Source organism: Phodopus roborovskii, unplaced genomic scaffold (assembly GCF_943737965.1).
Source record: "Phodopus roborovskii unplaced genomic scaffold, PHOROB, whole genome shotgun sequence".
Lineage (NCBI taxonomy): Eukaryota > Metazoa > Chordata > Mammalia > Rodentia > Cricetidae > Phodopus > Phodopus roborovskii.
Genome location: NW_026126629.1, coordinates 2,515,321 through 2,536,931, shown reverse-complemented (window position 1 = coordinate 2,536,931; position 21,611 = coordinate 2,515,321). Strand labels below are relative to the sequence as shown.

The 21,611-nt window shown below is 40.6% G+C and overlaps 1 protein-coding gene across 1 annotated transcript in view; it reads right to left on the bottom strand.

Moving 5' to 3' along the window:
* The window catches only part of Synpr (synaptoporin), a 158,358-nt gene that overhangs the window by 47,354 nt on the left and 89,393 nt on the right, over positions 1-21,611 (bottom strand). Inside the window, exon 3 of the mRNA XM_051206768.1 lies at positions 12,066-12,264. Coding sequence (XP_051062725.1) covers positions 12,066-12,264 — 199 coding nt within the window. The remainder of the gene's footprint in view (positions 1-12,065; positions 12,265-21,611) is intronic.

Sequence of the window (21,611 nt, the reverse complement as noted above, 5' to 3'; positions counted from 1 at the left end):
TCTTCTTTTTAAATGAAATCTTAATGGAGATATTAAGAATGGAAGAATTCTTAGCTACAAGGATGACCCCAACTAACAATCTGAGCAACAGTGGAAAGGCTACCTTATATGCCCTTCCCTAATAATGAAATTTATAACTAATTTATTTGCCATTATAGAGCCCTCATCTAGTAGTTGATGGAAACAGAAGCAGACACTCACAGCTAAACACTGAGCTGAACTCCTGGAACCCAGTTGCAGAGAGGGAAGAGTGATAAGAAAATGGGGTAAAGACCAGGTTTCAAAAATCTAGAACCCATGGACTCCCAGACTGATAGCTGGGAAACCAGCATTGGACCAACTCAGACCCCCTAAATGTGTGTCTCAGTTAGAAGGCCTGGGCAGTCTAAGAGACCTCTGACAGTGGAACCAGGATGTATCCCTGGTGCAGGAAAGGACTTTGGGAGAACATTTCCTTAGCCTAGAGACAGGAGGGAGAGAGCCCAGACCCTACTCCAAATGACTTGATAGAGTTTGATGATCCCTCCTGAAAGGATTACCCTCCCTGTGGAATGGAGGAGGGTGGGACGGGAAGGGGGACGGGGGTATGGGAGGGTATATATACATATACATACACACACATATATATAATAAAAATTATATTTAAAAAAAGAATAGTCCCTTAAGCCAAGTTTCTTACAACATTGCACTGGAACTCACTGGGAATGTGAACCACCACTTATTATACTCATCCTTAGAGTATTCTATCAGTCATGTGAGACTAGCCACTGCCTTGTGCCAACTTCACATTCGGTTGAGAAAACCCAAATCCCCTCTGACATGAGACCTGAAAAGATCCAGAACACTCTGCCACAGAATCCTGGGCAAAAGACTGGTTTGAAGGCTGTACCCCATGAAATACGACAAAGTGATATAACTAGATGAGACATTTAATTCCACAATCATGAACTACTCAGGTGATCATGGCTGCCTTCTGTGAGTTGGTATATATCCATCCAAAAATAATGACACTGTCTGTGATGACATGGTAGTCATCTGATTCATTTGGCTCAATTTTCTTGATACTGCATCTTTTAGCATTATTAGCAATTAACTTCCTTCTGAAACTATTTAAATCCTCATTTTTACTTCAAAGCAGGCAATTTTATTATTTTTCCAGTAGATTAAAATATGTTATTAGCGATTGATAAACTTGTTTCTAGTCCTTAGGAAACCACTTGAACCCTGATATCAGTGATTTATGACACCTGGCTATTCTGAAGTCAGTTTCCTCTCATTTTCATTGGAAGAAGGCTAAACTCCAAATGAGATATCCCATGGTCCTTGCATTAGAGGTTCTTAACATTCTCTCTTTTAGCCCAAAGAGTTTGAATGAGCAGAAGGGACTGAGGACCATCTATTTCTAGAGTAGTAGACATAGGGGCTATCCTGTAGAGTACTCTGAGCCTCAAACATCATCCTGCTCTAACTTTTGTAGCACATTGTCTACTTGAGGATCTTGCATGAATGTCAGGCCCTTTATTTGGGTCTAAATTCTACCCTGCCCTTCCCACCTCTTGCTAGTGATGTAGTCTGGAAGAGCTGACAACACCTCCAATATCTCCACCACTTATCTGTGTGAACAATAATATAAACTAGGGCTGTCGTGACTATTAAAACAGCTTAATACAGTCTGGGAGTCCACTGAGAATGAGCCCATGTCACTGCTACAACTTGTTTATTATTGGTACTGTCACTGTTCTCACTTCTCCATACACTGGCCAGGTTTATCATGCATGACATCCTATCTTAGGAGAACATAAAGCAAGATGGGAGTTCACTCATTTTCAGACAGATGTCTATTTCTTAACGCTGTTGGGGTCAGATCTCATTAGCATAATATGAGAATGTCATTGTATCATGTTGCAAGTCTGACAAGGGACATCTCAAATCATATAGTTATAAAAAGAACCGGCACATTTATGTTCTGACAAAAACAAAATATGTTTAATATTCAGTTTTAATTGTCAGGATTACATAATCTAAAGAAAGAACTCTCCATGAAGTGTTGTGTAAGAAGACTGGCCTGTGGGCATGTCTGTCCGAAGTTATTTTGGTTTTGATTACTTTAATTGAGATGAGAAGACAGTTGCCCAGGTTTAGTCTTGAGCTGTACAAGAGTTGAGAACACAAGACGAGCACTAGTGTATATGTACTCATTCACTGCTTTCTGCTCTGTGGATATGATGTGACTTAGCTATTTCAAGTCCTAGCCACGCTGACTTTCCTGGGTTGATGGATGACAAATTGAAACTGTGAGCCAAACAAACCCTTTATCCCATACCAATTTGTTCAAGGGTACCTCCTACTTTCTCTTCTAAGAGGTTCAATGTGGCTGGATTGATGTTGAAGTCTTTGATCCATTTGGACTTGAGTTTTGTGCATGGCGACAGACATGGGTCTATCTGCAGTCTTCTACACACCCTCATCCAATTGTGCCAGCACCATTTGTTGAAGATGCTGTCCTCACTCCATTGTATAATTTTAGCTGTTTTGTTGAAAATCAGCTGTTCATAGGTGTGTGGGTTAATATCAGGATTTTCAATTCGATTCCATTGGTCTACCTGTCTATTTTTATGCCAATACCAGGCTGATTTCAGAACTATAGCTCTGTAGTAGAGCTTAAAGTCAGGAATGGTGTTGCCTCCTGAAGTTCTTTTATTGTATAGGGTTGTTTTGGCTATCATGGGTCTTTTGTTTTTCCATATAAAGTTGATTATTATCCTTTCAAGGTCGGTGAAGAATTGTGGTGGGATTTTAATGGGGATTGCATTGAATCTGTAGATTGCTTTTGGCAAGATTGCCGTTTTTACTATGTTTATCCTACCTATCCAAGAGCATGGGAGATATTTCCATTTTCTGGTATCTTCTTTAATTTCTTTCTTTAGGGCCACAAAGTTCTTATTATATAGGTCTTTTACTTGTTTGGTAAGCTCACCAAGAGGGGCACAGACACTGAGAGAAACAATTAATAAATGGGACCTCTTCAAACTTAGAAGCTTCTGTAAGGCAAAGGACACAGTAGACAAGACCAAACAGCAGCCCACAGACTGGGAAAAGATTTTCACCAATCCTATAACCAACAAAGGGCTCATCTCCAAAATATACAAAGAACTCAAGAAACTAGTCAACACAACACCAAATAACCCTATTAAAAAATGGGGTACAGAACTGAAGAAAGAATTCTCAATAGAGGAAATCAAAATGGCTGAAAGACACTTAAGAAAAGGCTCCACATCCCTAGCTATCAGGGAAATGCAAATCAAAACAACTTTGAGATACCATCTTACTCCTGCCAGAATGGCTAAAATTAGAAACACCAGTGATGGCTTATGTTGGAGAGGATGTGGAGAAAGGGGAACACTCCTCCACTGCTGGTGGGAGTGCAAACTCATACAGCCATTTTGGAGATCAGTATGGCGGTTCCTCAGGAAAATGGGAATTAGTTTGCCACAGGACCCGGAAATCCCCCTCTTAGGCATATACCCAAATGATCCCCATCCATGCAACAAAGACATCTGTTCAACTATGTTCATAGCAGCACTATTTGTAATAGCAAGAACCTGGAAGCAACCTAGATGCCCCTCAATTGAAGAATGGTTAATGAAGATGTGGCACATCTACACAATGGAATACTACTCTGCAGAAAAAATTAATGGTATCTTGAAATTCGCAGGCAAGTGGATGGCACTTGAAGAAACCATCCTGAATGAGGTAACCCAGTCACAAAAAGAGGAACACAGTATGTACTCACTCATATATGGATTTTAGACCTAGATCAAAGGATCACCAGCCTATAATTCACACCACCAGAGGAACTAGGATACAAGGTGTATTCTAAGAGATTCATATAAAGTCCCTCACAGAACTGGTAATGGACAAGTCCCCCCAGAGCTCAGGGGAAGTGGGGGGGGCAGTGAATGGAAAGAGAAGTAGGAGAAAACGAGGGGAGAGGAAAGGAAAACATGTGCGACCAGGAAGATTTAGCCTGGTTAGGAATAGAAGATAGGAAATAGAGAGATAGAGAGAGACAGAGAGAAAGAGAGAGAACATAAAAAAGGGAGCCAATATTGGTTTGAAGATAAAATTGAACACAAAGAAAGGTCTAGAGAACTACAAGACTGCTGCCAACTAACAATTTGAGCTTCTGTGGAAAGGCTATCATAAATGCCCTTCCCGGAGAGTGAGATCAACAACTAACTTATCCACGGAGCCCTCAACTAATGCCTGTTGAAAACAGGATCAAACACCCATACATAAACACTGAGTCGAAGTAGAACCCAGATGCAGATGGAGAGGACAACAGAAACACATAGAGACAGCTTACCTGAACAAGGAGGAGCTAACGGGCCCCCAGACTGATAGCTGGGAAGCCAGCATGGGACTGACTCAGGGCCCCCTGAATATGGGTCTCAGCCAGAAGGACTGAGCAGTCTAAGGGACCTCAGACAGTGGAGCCAGTATGTATCCCTGGAGCACAAAAGGACTTTGCGAACACATCCTCCATGGAGGGATAACTGCCTTAATCTAGAGACAGGAGAGAAGCCCTAGTCCCTACTTCACATGACCTGTCAGACCTACATGACCCCTACTGGATGACATTCCCCTACATATGGAATTGGGGTAGGGGGATGGGAGGGTGGTTAGAGTGCATGTGAGAGGGCAGAGAGGGTAAAAGGGAGGGAAGGAGGGAGGGAGGGAGAGAATGAGGAAGGTTGGGAGGGAGGGAAAGGGAACTGGGATCAAAATAATAATAAGAAATTAATTATTATTAAATAATTAATTAAATTTAAAAAATGCTTTGACTCCAAAATTTAAGTTCAAGGGCAAGTTACTGAGGAAAAGTATTTCTATTTTTGTTTCCACAGAAAATGAAAAGATGTGGATTCCTTCCAGACTAATGTGGTTTGAACACGCCAGACCACCTGAAACAGAGTACCAGGTGATCCTACATTCAAAACAGCTGGACAAAGCAGCCTGACAGACTACAGCCAGGATTTCTGAATCTTCTTCGAATCCCCCATGACAGCGCCCCTCTCCAGCAGGAAGTAGTTTGGAAAGAACAACGCCCAAATTCCCAAATATTGTCTATAAATGTTTGTTTTCATTTAAATGGACTTGGTTATATAAAATAAATAAATAAATAAATAAATAAATAAATAAATACTGGACCCTTTCTCCCTTAACTTAGACAAACTACCACAAAAGACAAAACAATCACAGTATCAAAGTGTCAGTGGTAAGGGGCGGGAGCAGTTCCAGTCATGACCAGTAGCCATCACTCTGCATAAGCAGGATTGAGAAAAAGCTAGGACAACAAATGCCACTCTAGTGTTCTAGGTGATTTGTACACTGTGTGGAAATGTATTGCTATGTTTGATTTAATAAAAAGCTGTGTGGCCAATAGCCAGGCAGGAGGTATAAGCAGGACTTCTGGGCAGAGAAAAAACATTGAGAAGTATAAAGGCAGAGTCACCAGCCAGACATAGAGAGGAAACTGGAGGTACAAGATAGAAGAGAGGTAATACCACATGGCAAGATGTAGATTAAAATTATTAACCCATAATAAATGGATTAATTTAAGTTATAAGATCCAGTTGAGACAAGCCTAAGCTAAAGGCCAAGCTTTCATGATAATATGTTTCCCTGTTATCCTTTGAGCAGAAAAAAAAAAAATAAGTAAGTAAGTAAGTAAGTAAATAAATAAATAAAATAAATCCCTATATGTGGTGTTCAATGTGGGGCTTGAATATCTAAACATGGGGCCTGAGGAAGGTTAAAAAAATAGTTCTGGGCAAGGAGCCAGATGTGGCTTCCTAGTCCCATAGTCTCTCAGGTGGATGGATGCTTGCAGCTTATAGAGGCCCAGCTCCTGCTGTTGTCTGCAGACCCAAAGGAGGCAGGTCCAGCTGCTGGTGCCATGTACCAGGGCAATGTACTAAGATGAGCCATATGCCAGCTGACATGACAGTTTAAGATTTGTCTCTGGGTTGTGGTGGCACATGCCTTTAACCCCAGGACTTGGGAAGAAGAGGCAGGTGGATCTCTGTAACTCTGAGGCCAGTCTGGTCCACAAATGGAGTTCCAGGACAACCAGAGATACACAGCGAAACCTTGTTTCTAAAAACAAAAGAGAAAATGGTCTTACATGGTGATAGAAAGGTGCAGGTGCTTGGTAAAGCCAGTTCCAGACACAGGAAACCTCAAAAAATGTACAGTATGCTTGAAACGGTACTTAGGCATTGAGAAAAGAAAATGAATATAGACAGTCATGGAAAAATTAGATATTTTAAAAATAATAAAGTCTTTAAACAGAGAGTAAAAATAATATAAAAATAAGCTACATAAAGATGGGAAATACACAGGGTGTCTGGGTATAATACAGTGCTTTATTTACTTTAAATTTCTTAAATACTAACAAAACAAGACAATGGCTGTGGAGAGACATTTGATAGGTTTTAAACACCTATTAAATTAAAACATCCTATTTTAAAGATGGATTGACTTCATAATGGAAAACAGAACATGTGCTACATTGTGGAAGAGATTTTGCTTTTTTTTCCCCAAAGGATATCATCAAGATTGATAAAGATTAAATTCAAACAAGAGAGACCTATTGACTAGGAGAAACAATAATTCATCGAACAGCTTGATCATTCATTCAATCCAAATTAACTTATGAAATTAATAAATTACTTCATTTGATCAGGTATGAAAAGAATTTATTATTTTTAAAAGATAATACTTTTTTTTTCTGTTGCCAAAAACTTCAACAAAGATATAACCTGCCCCCCAAAAACTCCCTAAAGTTAGAGTTAGGGCAGGGTTTTGTTTTTGTCTTTCCAGGAAAATAAAAGTACTCAAAAAAGATATCCACAGACCACTGAACAAATGAGACATCTAAAGAAGAAAAACAAATCATCAAGAAAAAAATTCCCCCCAAAATAAATTGGCCTAATGATAGCACACATTCAACAGGATAAACTTTCATAAATATTCTCAAAAGTTTGTTTCTGCTGTTCTTTACAGACATACAGGGTAAATGGTCCATATGACATTTAACTATGTTTTTCTTCAGTGAACCATAACCCATTCTTAACAGTGACCTTTCAAGAAGATGATATGGCTCCACAATTAAAGTTACACTTGGATTGCAGTAACACCATTAAGCTGACAAACACCACCCAAACATCAGTTTCATACTATAAACTTCTCATGACAACTTCAAAGCTATTAGCTGAGAGGGTCAAACCTCACAGACTACTCTAGCCAGGACTTTGGTTAAGCCCTTTACTTTCCTAGTACACAGAGACTGTATAACAAATGTGATACCTAGTTTTCCCAGGATTTGACTATTACTTCAATATTTATTTCATGGTCCCTGAAAGATGCTGTCACACCCCAGACAACAGGTAGTGATTTCAAGAACATGGACACCCACATTCCTAAGAGATAGGGTGGATGGTTCTTGGTCAAAAAGTGGTTATTTGTCATCTTTTAGAGGGGTTGGTTGCAAATTGTGACTGGTCATAGTATGGGAGGAACGTGAAAAAAGCAATTAGATATAAGGATTTCTTTATGAAAAGAATCATGGGGGATAAAGAAATGATAGGCTAAAAAGGTAGATTATTAAATCTACTTTAAACTAAAAAAACTATTAATTCCAAATATTTTACATTGGTATGGATTTTTGTATATTGATAAAATTTATTTTAAGGCAGTATAACTATGCAGCTCATTTAATAATTTAACACAAATTCCTAGTCCTTGAAAGTTATTATTAAAAACTAGTTAGGATAATTATAAAATATAGGTTAGTAGTTAGTAATCTAACAACCAAATTTGTGGTCATGTTAGGTATGTTTTCAAGGTCAGAGATATATTTTAAATAGATATGTGGTCTGCAAACACTTCAAAGACCTACAGAATGTGACATTTAAAATGTTTTAATAAAATAAGGCTTTTCATGACAATAAGACAAGTCTGCTTGTGGCATCACCAATTCACTTCAAAAAAGGATGGTGGACATTGAAGATTTTACACATAAAGTTTGCTTTGTATGTGGCAAAGCTACTCATTTGGGCAATAAATCCTTGCCTTGACTGCTGAGGGCATGCTGAGGGTATGCTGTCCAAATTGGACATGCAAGACAGACACCAAAGAAGGCAACTGCCAAACTTTGCCAAGAAAATGTAGGACAATCCTTCAAAATTTCTGTTTCAGAAAATTTCTGCCAGATATTCTACCCCATAGGATCCAGATGGATGCTTCAATGTTGCAGAGGAATCTTGGGTGAATGTCCAAGCAGTCATATGTCTTTGTCATTTCTATAGTTTTGGAAGTGGTTTACTCTACACTTCCCATTTACTTAATATATTTTTCTCAGGTTTCTGATTGACTAAAGACTAGGTAGCTATAATTACAGTTTTCTTTGTTATCAAATACATAAAAGAAACTCACAAAAAAGGTGTAAAGTGTATAAGGTTGAGAGACATAAAAGCTTAAACTGTTTATCTAAGAAAATATTTTGAGGTCTAAAAAGATAGCTTTCGGTTGATAATAGAAGTTATGATAGAATTAGACACAAAATTTTGACTCAACAAAATAGGATAGATAATGGAATACTTTTCTCTAAATTTTCCAAATACAGATAGAATGGATGTTGTAAATATAGTTTTTTATGTGATAATTATTCTTATTGTATATACTTTTATTGTGTTAGGGTTAATACCTTCCCTTTTATTTAAAAAAAGTGGAAAATATTGTGGAATATTTGCACACTGTGAAAATGTATTGTTGTGATTGGTTTAATAAAAAGCTGAGTGGTTAACAGGCAGAAAAGCTAGGTGGCACTTCTGGGTAGAGAAAGAATTCTGGGAAGAGAAAAGGTAGAATCACTAGGCAGATACGAAGGAAGCAGGGTGAGCAGCACAGATTGAAGGTAACTGAGCCATGTAAAAGAACATAGATTAAAAGAAGTGGATTAATTTAAATTATAAGAACTAGTTAGGAACAAGCTAGGCTAAGGCTGAGCTTTCATAATTAATAAAAACTCTCTGTGTCGTAAGTTGCAGGCTGGTGGTCCCTATGAGAAACTGCTACACTATGTCCCATCTGCTGACACCTGCTTCTTGTGAGCAGTCCCCAAGGGCAGCACTGTCATAGGGAGGGTTGGAACTATGGGGCTTGCTCTTTACAGCTCCTGCCAACTACATGAAGTCTGCCTGTGAGATTCCTAGGACACAGGCTCTTTAAATCAAACTTTTATTATCAGGTATTCTTTTTATATCACAGAAGTTTCATATTGGAGTTTTTCCATTTTTATTAGTAGAATTATCTCTTCCTTGTCCTCTCCCCTAGAGTGTAATAAAACAACCTGTCTGGTATATATTACATAGCTCCAAATCTCATTAGCTCCTCATTGATGAGAAAGACTATTTGCACAGGGACATAAATAGCATGACTCAATTAAATGATTTCATATGGACACACACACATATGCATACACACACACACACACACACACACACACACACACACACAGAGAGAGAGAGAGAGAGAGAGAGAGAGAGAGAGAGAGAGAGAGAGAGAGAGAGGTAAGCTAGCTGTGCAGACTTCTCTCTAGAAGGAGGGTATTGCCTTGGCCTTTAGAAGTCTGCGAGTGTCTTCTTCATCCAAGGAAACAACGGAAGCATATCAGCATTCCCCTGACACTCTCCTCTGTGCACACCACAGGGGTGAAGCAATTGTGGTTCCATTTTTAGATGAGGAAAAAGATACCTGCCCAAAGACATGAGTCCTGCTTTACTGCTTCTTCCCGCACGAGTGAGTATATTAAATTGTGCCATTCTTAGCTTGAACTCCTTTTCTGCCTCACCACAGTGTCTTAGGCAGACATTCGTGTAGGTGCCTTTCACAATATGGATCAGATAAGGGGTTTGTAAAATTTACTAAAAAATTTCTTAAAACTATCCCTACTTGTGAAAACTAGTTAAAAGGGTATGATTTCTGGCATATTCCCTGAATGGACATTTGAAAGCCTAGAAGTAGTCTGCTAATTTGAAATGATGAAATTAGCATGTGTTTGAATTTTTGTGATTTATTAAAAAGACAATAAACAAATTCTTTAATTATTTGGTAAATATATTACTTATTCACTTTGAACTTAAATTTCTATTATATTTTCTCAAAGAACTATAGCCTACTATAATACTCTTGAAATCATTTTAATGATTCCCATATTATATTTCTTTGTAACAAAAAATATATACAATTTAATTTAAAATTACTTTTTAATTGTTCTTGGCTCCAAGGCTTTAGTATTATGAATTTCACTGGGCTTGGGTGATCATGGGATTATTATTAATGCACAATTGTCTAAAACAACAAAATGTCCCACAGAGTTAATAAGTTATTATTAATCAAGAAAGCTAAATTGTGTTGCAGACTTGTGTCTCTTGGATGGGTGGTTATTTCTCTTCACTTATCTTCTACACTTTTGGGTGTATGATGAACTGCTGAGAAAGGTGTTTGCATTACGAGCAGGTGAGAAGCAATGGAGTTGCTATAGCAATGTCTCTAACTTCTTGTTTCTGACTTATAGATATCAAATCTCATCACAATCTCTCATCAAAAAACATTTCTAAATGATTTATCAACTGACAAGAAGGTTATGAATATTGATTTTATTGAGAGCAAAAAAAAAAAAAAATGTATGTCACCTCATATCGGAAGAATGTTGGCCCAGGTATTATAAAATTCACTGCTGTCAGCGCTGACGATATGTAAGACAGTCACTTTCCACTGCCTGCAATGAATTGTATCTTATAAAGTTGCTGTGCAATAAGCTTTGGAATGGTAAGAAAGGCTGCTTTGTGTAAATTGGGAGTGCATATTGCTATTGTTTGGTTATTCAATGCCCCCTAAAGCCTATGGGTTAGATAATTAGTTCCCATGGTGGCAGCTTGAGGAGACAGTGGATTAAAGGGGAGATGGGACTTTATGAGAAATCTACAGAACACTGGGGGCTGTGCCTTTCGAAGAGACTGTGGGATCCGGAAGCACTCACTCTTCTGTTTTTTGGCCCTAAGGTGAACAATTTGCTCCACTGCAAGCTCCTCACTATTACTCTTTGGCACCCCTACCTGAAGCCCAAGAATAGCAGATCTATCCAATCACAAACCATAAATCCTTAACCCATAAGCCCAAGGAATCCTTTTCTCTGTGTAAATTAGTTATCTCAGGTGCTTTGTTATAGAAACAGAGATGTAACCAACATAGCTATAAAGAGGAAAAAGTTAAACCTTTTTAGATGCAGGTCATTTCAGCAAAAGAGTTTAAGTAGATGTGCCTGTAAAGGTTGTGAGACTTAATTATTTTTCTTAAAATTTTCTATAGCCATGTATCTCTTGGAGAGTTTTTGTATCTCCCTAGGTGTTTGTGTGGTCATATTAGGATAGGTAAATCTATATTGATTTCCTCTGAGTCCTTGAACCACTGTTAATGACAATGGAAAGCAGCAGAGGGATGACAGAAGTGAAGGATGAGAGAGTGGGGAGAAGAGTGGAGAGTACAGAACAGAGAGAGAGAGAGAGAGAGAGAGAGAGAGAGAGAGAGAGAGAGAGAGAGAGAGAGAGCATGAGTGTAGAGAGGGAGGAGGGGTGTTCAGGCTATCATACAATCTGGAAACAGTGCATTTCAGAAAAGCACAAATCTTACCATCTAAATGACTACTGAATAATAATGACTGCCTAACTCCATAATGCTGGACCTACAATTCCACAGCAGGTCTTGCTCTTTTTTTTTTTTTTTTCTCTGAATCTCATTGTTTGTGTTGTTTTCAAAATGGGTTCTACCAGCCCTTGTTCTGTTTTCCCATGCCAGCCACAAGGGCCAGTAGGCATTGTGCTTTCTATTGTAGATATTTTCTCTCACACACCGTCTCAGAGGCACAAGACTCCAAAGCCCTTTAGACTTTAGCCAAAGAAGTCATAAGGGACAAAAGTTCTTTCAAAAAGACAACTTACAATGAGTGGGCCCCGGTTGTTTTCCCGGTACTTGTTCTGGAAGAAAATGTACACAACAGTGGCAGCCAGAGAGTAGAGAAATGCGAAGACAGCCACGGTGACGAAGAACTCTGCCGAGGACGAGGAGTCGCCAACAAGTGCCAGCTTCTGCCGTTCCTTCCCCTCACAGGTGGGCACTTCAAAGGTCACCTGGTGCAACCTAAAACCGCCAGAGGCAAGAAGACATGACATTTTGTAGAAGGTGAAATGTCCACAGCCACCACGTCTGCTAACGTCAACCAAGAGATAGTTGGGAGTTCCACGAAGCATCCACTAGAGAATTTATTAACGAATTTATAGATTCTAGCTGAGCCTGTGGAAATAAATACCACAGAGGAGGCAATTCACCCAGCAGAGGCAAGAAGGAAAAGAGAATCTAAAAGGAGGACTACTTTTGGCTGAGATTCTGTTCTCTCTCCTTAACACGGACAGCAGCCTTGGGTCCTGCCTCTGTCCCAGCCCCTTCTCCCAGTGCTTTAAGCTCCATCCTCCTGCTCCAACACATAGCCTGTTTAACCTACCTCAGTTACACCAAGCAGGGTAGAACCTGTGCCAGCCTCCTCAGCATCCAGGCTCCACATCCTCCCTAGGGAACCTCCTGCTGACTTCTCAACCAAGGTGGCTTCTTTCCTGTATACATTTTTATTGTGTTTCTTCCTCCTTTTTGATCTTTGGAATTTTAATGTAATTACACATTTCTTCCAGCATTTTAGTTTCATGCTGCTTTATAACATTTGTGGTGTTTGTTAGCAGTGAAGTGCTCTAGATGACATGCTTGCTTGCTGTTTTGCTGGGTTTTTTTCCCCGTCTCCATAGCTTCCTTAGTGGTGACTATTAATCTCTGATGGTGTGGGATTTGGTTTTCCTCTCTTCCCTGAACCCCAATGCTGGCTTTTATTAGGCATTCAGTACTTGACTAAATGAATGAACAGTCTTCGTTCTGTCTGGTCCTTTTTAGATGGATTTTTAGAGTCTTTGCATGGTGAGCTCTCCCAGAAGAGCATCCAGAACAGCGTGGTCCACAGTGGGGACAAAGGAAATGCATGAACCAACACCTCTCGCTCAGTCTACCAACACCCAAGGCAGCCATATTACATGCATATTGCAACAATGTGAGCCCAACCACATGTAATTTGGTCTGAGGAACCAAGATTCTTCCAAAATGACTGCTCTGGAGACACTTGGAAATCTACATTAAGGAAACTTGTTAAGTTCACTGAAGTTTCACTTGGGAAATTACCTGTAGAAGTACAGTGTTCGTACAGCCATTCCTAGTTCATATTTAGGGAGTACTTTTTCTTACTGAGGAAAATGTATATAACCCCTTTCAAAGTGTACATTGTGTATATAGTCTACCAGTATATGCATTAACACTAATCATAAACTAATACTTATAGCAATGGAGCTGCCTATTATGTTTCATTTATGTTGAACTCTGTTTTGGACACATTACTTAATCTAATGTTCATAACAAACTCTACAATGTGGGCTCTTTGCGGCCCTTCACCACTTACAGGTAAAGAAACAGACTTGGAAGAATCACAAGTCTCTCTTAGGATACCCAGATAGTTTTGGTGGACTAGGAGTTTAAATTTATGTCTAACTTTAGAGTCTTCTAAAAACATCCATATTAATTTTTTTATACTAACTAATCATGATGTTAGCTTAGATAAATGCTTTCAAAATGAACCTGTGGAACCCTGGCAGTAGAATTTTCAGAGAAGGTGACATGTATTGCAGGGCTCTCTTCCAGGCCCACGGAAAGCCCTAGAAGTAAAGCTGCATTGGCAGTAGAAGGAAATCCAGTTTTTAAGACCTTCATTTTTTCAAGTTTACATTGTCCACTTGTAGAAGAACTCTTTTCTTAAGAAATAGGTTATGCTTTGTTATAACACAGGCATTGTGTCAGATTTTCTTCATAACCTGCTCTGTGGGAATGTAGGGAAAATGAATTTAAATGAAAAGGTAATCATATTAATTCTGAAGCAGATGATCTCAAAATAAGGCTTACCTTCCTTCCCTATCAATAATCTGTTATTCATCAGACAAACTTTTGACAAGCAACTCTATTTCATATAATGAGTATGTGCGGGGCATGGGATGGGATGACTTCTGATCAGATTGGAGCTCAGTGTTAATGAGGAAGGTGACCTTTCTAAGCAGAACCCCATCCTATCCTGGGTATAAGGTAGTCAAGGGAAATTTCCTGCTGGAATTTACCTTAAAGCAACAGCTTCACAAATGACCAGAAATTGTCTAGATCAAAAGATAAGAAAGAAAAAAAAAAAAGACCCAACTTTCTGTCTGCACAGATGGCTATCCTGTGTAAAGACTGTGAGAACAGCAAATGCTGATGAGACATAGGGAAGCTGACAGTTTCATTCATGAATGGTGGGAACAGATCCTGGAACATGCATTTTGGAAAACTATGGCAGTTCTTCAACTGGTGAAACATTGAGTTATTGTAGGTTCCAGCGATCCTGTTCCTAAATATGCATGCAAGACAAATGCTAACACATGTTCACACAGAAACTATCATAAGAATACTCATGCAGCATTTTTCTTAATGGAAAAATGGAAATTATCCAAATGTTAATAAATTGTTAAACAGATAAAATATGGTGTTGAATGAAACATTACTTGTCAATAAAATCAATAAAGTTCTTATACTTGCTACACCATTGAGAAACCCTGACAGTATTTTTGCTGAATGAAAGAAGTCATATGTAAAAAGTCAAATGCTGCTTGCTTCTATTCATGAAAAACATTCAGAATAATCAAATTTATGAAGCTAAAAATAGGGTAAATGTTGCACTGTAGTTGGTGGTAGGAGAATTTGGCCTGGTGGCTAAATGTCCCAAGATTTGTGTGTAGGATAATGAGAAGTTCTAGAATCAACTGCTGTGATGGATACACATCATCCAGCCATGAAGTTACAAATATTATAGTAACACACTGTACATCTGGAGGGCTGAAGAGATGACTCAGTAGTTAACAGCACTTGCTGCCCTTCCAGAGGATTCAGGGTTGATTCATAGCACCCATATGGAAGTTAAGAACTTTTGGTAATTCCAATTCTATGGTACACATGGCTCTTCTGGCCTCTGAGAGCACTAGGAATGCATGTATTATGCAGATATACATGTAGCAAAACATAAATACATACAAAAATAAAATAAGCATAATAAAAATGGTGAATTACTGGTAAGTAAATTAACTTTAAAAATGTTTTAAAAGAGAGAGAGAGAGCTGAGTATGTGCCTAATCCCTGTATAGACAAGAGCTAAACACACTGGGGGGATGCAGTGTGGGTGGGGAATGCAGTGTGAGTGGAGAATGCAGTGTGGGTGGGGAATGCAGTGTGTGTGGGAAATACAGTGTGAGTGGGGAATGCAGTGTGTGTGGAGAATGCAGTGTGTGTGGGGAATGCAGTGTGGGTGGGGACTGCAGTGTGAGTGGGAAATGCAGTGTGGGTGGGGAATGCAGTGTGGGTGTGGACTGCAGTGTGAGTGGGAAATGCAGTGTGTGGGGAATGCAGTGTGTGGGGGGAATGCAGTGTGGGTGGGGAATGCAGTGTGAGAGGGAAATGCAGTGTGAGTGGGAAATGCAGTGTGGGTGGGGAATGCAGTGTGTGGGGAATGCTGTATGAGTGGGAAATGCAGTGTGAGTGGGAAATGCAGTGTGAGTGGGGAATGCAGTGTGAGTGGGGAATGCAGTGTGAGTGGGAAATGCAGTGTGAGTGGGGAATGCAGTGTGGGTGGGAAATGCAGTGTGGGTGGGGAATGCAGTGTGAGTGGGGAATGCAGTGTGGGTGTGGACTGCAGTGTGAGTGGGAAATGCAGTGTGGGTGGGAAATGCAGTGTGAGTGGGGAATGCAGTGTGGGTGGGGAATGCTGTGTGAGTGGGAAATGCAGTGTGAGTGGGGAATGCAGTGTGAGTGGGAAATGCAGTGTGAGTGGGGAATGCAGTGTGGGTGGGGAATGCAGTGTGAGTGGGGAATGCAGTGTGAGTGGGGAATGCAGTGTGGGTGGGGACTGCAGTGTGGGTGGGGAATGCAGTGTGAGTGGGGAATGCAGTGTGGGTGGGGAATGCTGTGTGAGTGGGAAATGCAGTGTGAGTGGGAAATGCAGTGTGGGTGGGAAATGCAGTGTGAGTGGGGAATGCAGTGTGGGTGGGGAATGCTGTGTGAGTGGGAAATGCAGTGTGAGTGGGGAATGCAGTGTGAGTGGGAAATGCAGTGTGAGTGGGGAATGCAGTGTGGGTGGGGAATGCAGTGTGAGTGGGGAATGCAGTGTGAGTGGGGAATGCAGTGTGGGTGGGGACTGCAGTGTGGGTGGGGAATGCAGTGTGAGTGGGGAATGCAGTGTGGGTGGGGAATGCTGTGTGAGTGGGAAATGCAGTGTGAGTGGGAAATGCAGTGTGAGTGGGGAATGCAGTGTGGGTGGGGACTGCAGTGTGGGTGGGGAATGCAGTGTGGGTGGGGAATGCAGTGTGGGTGGGGAATGCAGTGTGGGTGGGGAATGCAGTGTGAGTGGGGAATGCAGTGTGAGTGGGAAATGCAGTGTGAGTGGGGAATGCAGTGTGGGTGGGAAATGCAGTGTGGGTGGGGAATGCAGTGTGAGTGGGGGAATGCAGTGTGGGTGTGGACTGCAGTGTGAGTGGGAAATGCAGTGTGGGTGGGAAATGCAGTGTGAGTGGGGAATGCAGTGTGGGTGGGGGAATGCTGTGTGAGTGGGAAATGCAGTGTGAGTGGGGAATGCAGTGTGAGTGGGAAATGCAGTGTGAGTGGGGAATGCAGTGTGGGTGGGGAATGCAGTGTGAGTGGGGGAATGCAGTGTGAGTGGGGAATGCAGTGTGGGTGGGGACTGCAGTGTGGGTGGGGAATGCAGTGTGAGTGGGGAATGCAGTGTGGGTGGGGAATGCTGTGTGAGTGGGAAATGCAGTGTGAGTGGGAAATGCAGTGTGAGTGGGGAATGCAGTGTGGGTGGGGAATGCAGTGTGGGTGGGGAATGCAGTGTGGGTGGGGAATGCAGTGTACAGAGGCAGAGGCATAGTATGGATGGGGAATGCTGTCAGAAAGTTGGAAAGGAGATTGATGGTGTGGAAAGAGAACAAGAAGCATCCAGAGACATCCACTGGGGATGGAGCAGGAGCAGTGAGAGTCATGTTATAGATGTTGGCTTTATTTTGAACATTAACAATATTTTCTCAGTATAAACAGCTTGTTAAACAAAACCAAAATACAATGTAAGCAAAACCTTTCTCCAAGTATTTGGAGACATGCCAGGATGTGCTTCAAGATCAGTTTGTCGCCATGAAGCCAGTTTCTGTTACTGAATTACAGCATCTGGGACATTCTAGCAGAGAACAGAGGCTTTGGGAGGAAGGAGACAACAAAATCAGCACTGTTTTGTGCATAATCAGTCGAATAACATTATCTCTAATGTTGATTCATATGGTTAACTTGAAAGGATTATTAACTGTGCTCATCTGTATAAATAAATACAATCAAAATGTAAACTCTATTGTGTCTATTAGTGCCAGAGACATATAGTGGCTCATCAGCCATTCACTGATGTGAAGTCAGAAGAAAGGGAAATGCAAGTGAGATTCTAAATGAGTACTTGATTTGAAGGAAGGGGTAAAGGTAATTCATGAAGGATGATATCAGCTCATATTTGATAGAGTTTAACAATTCATCCTACACGCTCTTGAATGTTGCATGGTGGTTGTCCTGATTAGGTTTGTATCAACTTGACACAAGATACAGTCATTTGGAAAGAGGAACCTCAATTGAGAAAATAGCTCCAACAGACAAGCCTATAGTTAAGTCTGTATGGCATCTTCTTGATTAACAATTGATGTGGGAGGGCCCTGTTCACGCCTACCCATGCTCTTTGTTCTAGTTCTTGCCTCCAAGTTCTAATTAAGTTCCTTCCCTGATTTCCAAAGTTGTGAGATGACAAGAACCTTTTCCTTCCCAAGTTGATTTTAGCCATGCTGTTAAACCAGAACCATGTTGTATATCACTGCACACATCTACACCCCACCCCCATATGCCTGGACAGGTTTCTTTAAGCAACATGTGTGCATGTATATATACTTGCATCTCTGGTGCATTGTTTCAGAAGAGGAGAGGTTACTGTCAGCATATATTTTGCAGCTGCAATAATTTTCTGAGCAAATATCATTAATATAGAAGCTAAACAAGGGACAGAAGCTGTTCTCTAGAGATAGAGCTTGCCCACTGAGAATCTGGAAACTGCCAGGTCTACCTCTGATCTTGTGAAGGAGTCAGGAAGCAATTGCTGAGGTCGCAGAAGGCACCCAATTCAATTTGTTGATTTCAAATGTACAATCCCCTTATTCCCTTCTTGGTTGACCCGACCCAATCAAGGGGTAATTGAATTTTGCTGGGTTTTACTGCATTTTGTCTGCCAATAAAAGGCTTCCATTTAGAGTAGTTTTTCTCTTTAAAAAAAATTACCAGTACACCCATGGAACCATTTAGAAAAATAGTCCATGACTCTCTACAGGAATTACCATGAGTACAAGGTTTTGAATTATGTTTGGGGGAGCTGGAAGATTATTAAATGAAACTATCTCCTCAGCAGTTTGGGGAAGGGCCAATAACAGTGTTAGTAAGCTGGGGAGATGGCTCAGTGGGTAAGACACTGCCATGTGAGCACGTGGCCCAGAGTTCAGATCAACAGCACTCACACACAATACTGGGCTCTGGGTCCAGCAAAAGATTCTTCCTCAAAGAGGGTGCAGGATTATTAAGAAAGATTCCCCACATCAATGGTGGCTCCCATTTGCATGCACAAACTTATACATGCACCCCACATGTGTGCCCACACAGGAGAACATATACACACACATAAACATTATAGTATTTGTAATAACTAACAACACTTTTTCTACATCCAGTCAGTGTGCTTTCTTCTGAACTCGTTTCTCACTTTATTCTCACTTGCTTCTCTTAGCCAAGCACTGTTACTCTAACTATTGTACAGCTGGGGAAACAGAGTCTTGAAGTGTATAGTGAGCTAGCTGAGCTCTTGTGTCTCATGAATGGCACAGATGAGTCTCACATTAATGCCGATCAAAAGGACACCATTGGAACAACCAATTCCAGTTTCTGCCTCTCTGTTTGAAAGGTTACAGTAAACACAAATGTCTAGCTGAATGGTTATGTCAGCTGCCCCACACTACCTCATCCAATGGCAAATAACTCATATAAATAGGTGGAGTTTATGTGGAATAGGATTCTAAGGCAATATTAATTCTGCTACCACATTGAACTGTGTGCATTGAATAACCCAGCCATGCTATTTGGAACTCTGCACACTGACCAATATGGAATCATGAAAACCTTCCTAGATCCCAGATCTTACCAGGGCTTGTTCTGCTCCCTGCCTCAGAATAAGCAGTGGGCAAGTGATCTGAAATTCTGGTCCTAAGAATGTGGTTCTACGTAGAAAGTGAGGCACCATGTAACAGCTGGCACAGGAGCATCTCTAGGTAGCCTCAAACCATCACATCCTGTGACAAGGGTTTGAGATCACTGCAGTGTCTTTCAGCAGGCTCGGCACACACAGGTCTAAGATCCTCCCAACCCAAGAGTGAGGGTCTGCCTCACCTGTTCTATGGCTTGACCATTTTCTCTGGGGCTGTCAATTCTTAGGATGGGGCTAGGCTTTACTATTTTTTATTTGTTTGTTTTTGTTTTCCCTCTCTTTCCCTAGTTTGCACATTTCTGGTTTTAGAAGACTTTTACCTTCCTTTTTGCTAGCTATAATTGTGTATATGTGTGGTGAGTTATTTTTGTTGCATTTACATGCAGGCACACATACTGACTTACTTAGCTAATACAATTAACACTATCCATATATTACTGCTGCCCCAGGGGTTCACCTAGCTCTTTTACATGCTACACCTCCATTCTTTCTCCCAAGTGTCCCTCCCAATTTATGGACAGTAGAGTTGGAGCTCATTGGGAACAGTAGTCAGAGATCAGCTACTGACATAAGGAGGAGCTCAGACTTCTGGGCACCCATCTTTGAGCTGTTTTGCTTTGTTCCCAAGCCCATATGTAAATTTTAAACCACAGTACTCCACATGACAGTCATTCTGAAGGATTTCTTTAATTCAGAAGGATTCAGGAAATGCATGCACCAGTCATTAGAGGCCCTAGGACACAGAGTCAATGACTTGGTTGAGAAGATTGGGAGGAGAACCTCTGCCTGCTACTTCAGCTTTTCTTGTTGTGTCTGCAGTATGGTGTTTGGTGCTGCTATTTAGGGAGCTGACTGATTTCACATCTGCTTCTGCTGGATGCCAATCACCAGTGGACATGATGCCAGATGCTTTTACATGTTATCTCATTTTAATCCGAAGCACTGATATCAGTGCTCAGGTTGTCTCATTATCCCCTCACTGACAAATGGGGAGACTTATTGATATAATGACTTCAAGAGACTTTGGGGACTATGACTGTTGCAAGCTGGCTCTAAAGACATAGACTGAAACACAGTTATTTCTGATGCCACTTACACCTCAAAAGACTTATTTTTATGCTCTGGTCAAAGCCTGGGGAAATTGCCTCCTCCTAATGTCTGTGGTTAGGATCTGTTTAGGGTGTAAATGGCAGAAGGGTAAAAAGTAAAGTTTGAGCACAGTCTTGGAAAATTCATACATACTATGAGAATGGAACTAGCAGCTAGGTTCAGGTTGATTAAGATTAAGAAAGAAAGAAAGAAAGAAAGAAAGAAAGAAAGAAAGAAAGGAAAGAAACCTCTCCTCTTCTAAGGGAATGGAAAACAGTCATCTGAATGCAAGGCTCACTCACTGAAAGTTGTCCTGAGGACCAGTGAACCTAGGAAACCTTGGAGAAGAAGAGTTACTGTTAGGCTGTCTGCAATGTCAAAGCAAAACATCAAACAGCCCAGTACCAACATCCTTGTAGCAAAACCTTGGGATGAAATACTGGAAATGAGATGATGCTACCTCTACCCAATCTGCTTGACCTCAAGGATGGAGTTCAGCTTCTTCATTTTCATGGTACAGCTTAGGCAGACAGAGTCATATTTGCATATGCTTTGATCCATACCTTGATTAAATACAAAGCAGTTGGTTCACCAAGGTTTGCAATAATAGTGTCTATTCACTAGAAATTAGTTCTTGGAGAAGGAGAAAAACAGTGAAAGACAAAATGTTCTTCAACGCAACAAGGGTGCTTGTCCCTGATTCGCTTATCCATGAACTGTGTTCCAATTTTATTATCACCATAGAAGGAACTTTCTGTTACTTTTGTCCTCTTCACTTTGCTGTTTTTTTTTCCTCCCACAGGAAACTAAGTGAGATGTTGGAAAATGTAATTAAGGTTACTACAAACAATACTCTTTTCTTCATGATTAATTGAATTCATACATGTGAGGCTGGAAAAATGCTGCCTACTCCCCAATTCCCAGAACAGAGATCCCATCTTTTCATCAAAAGATATTG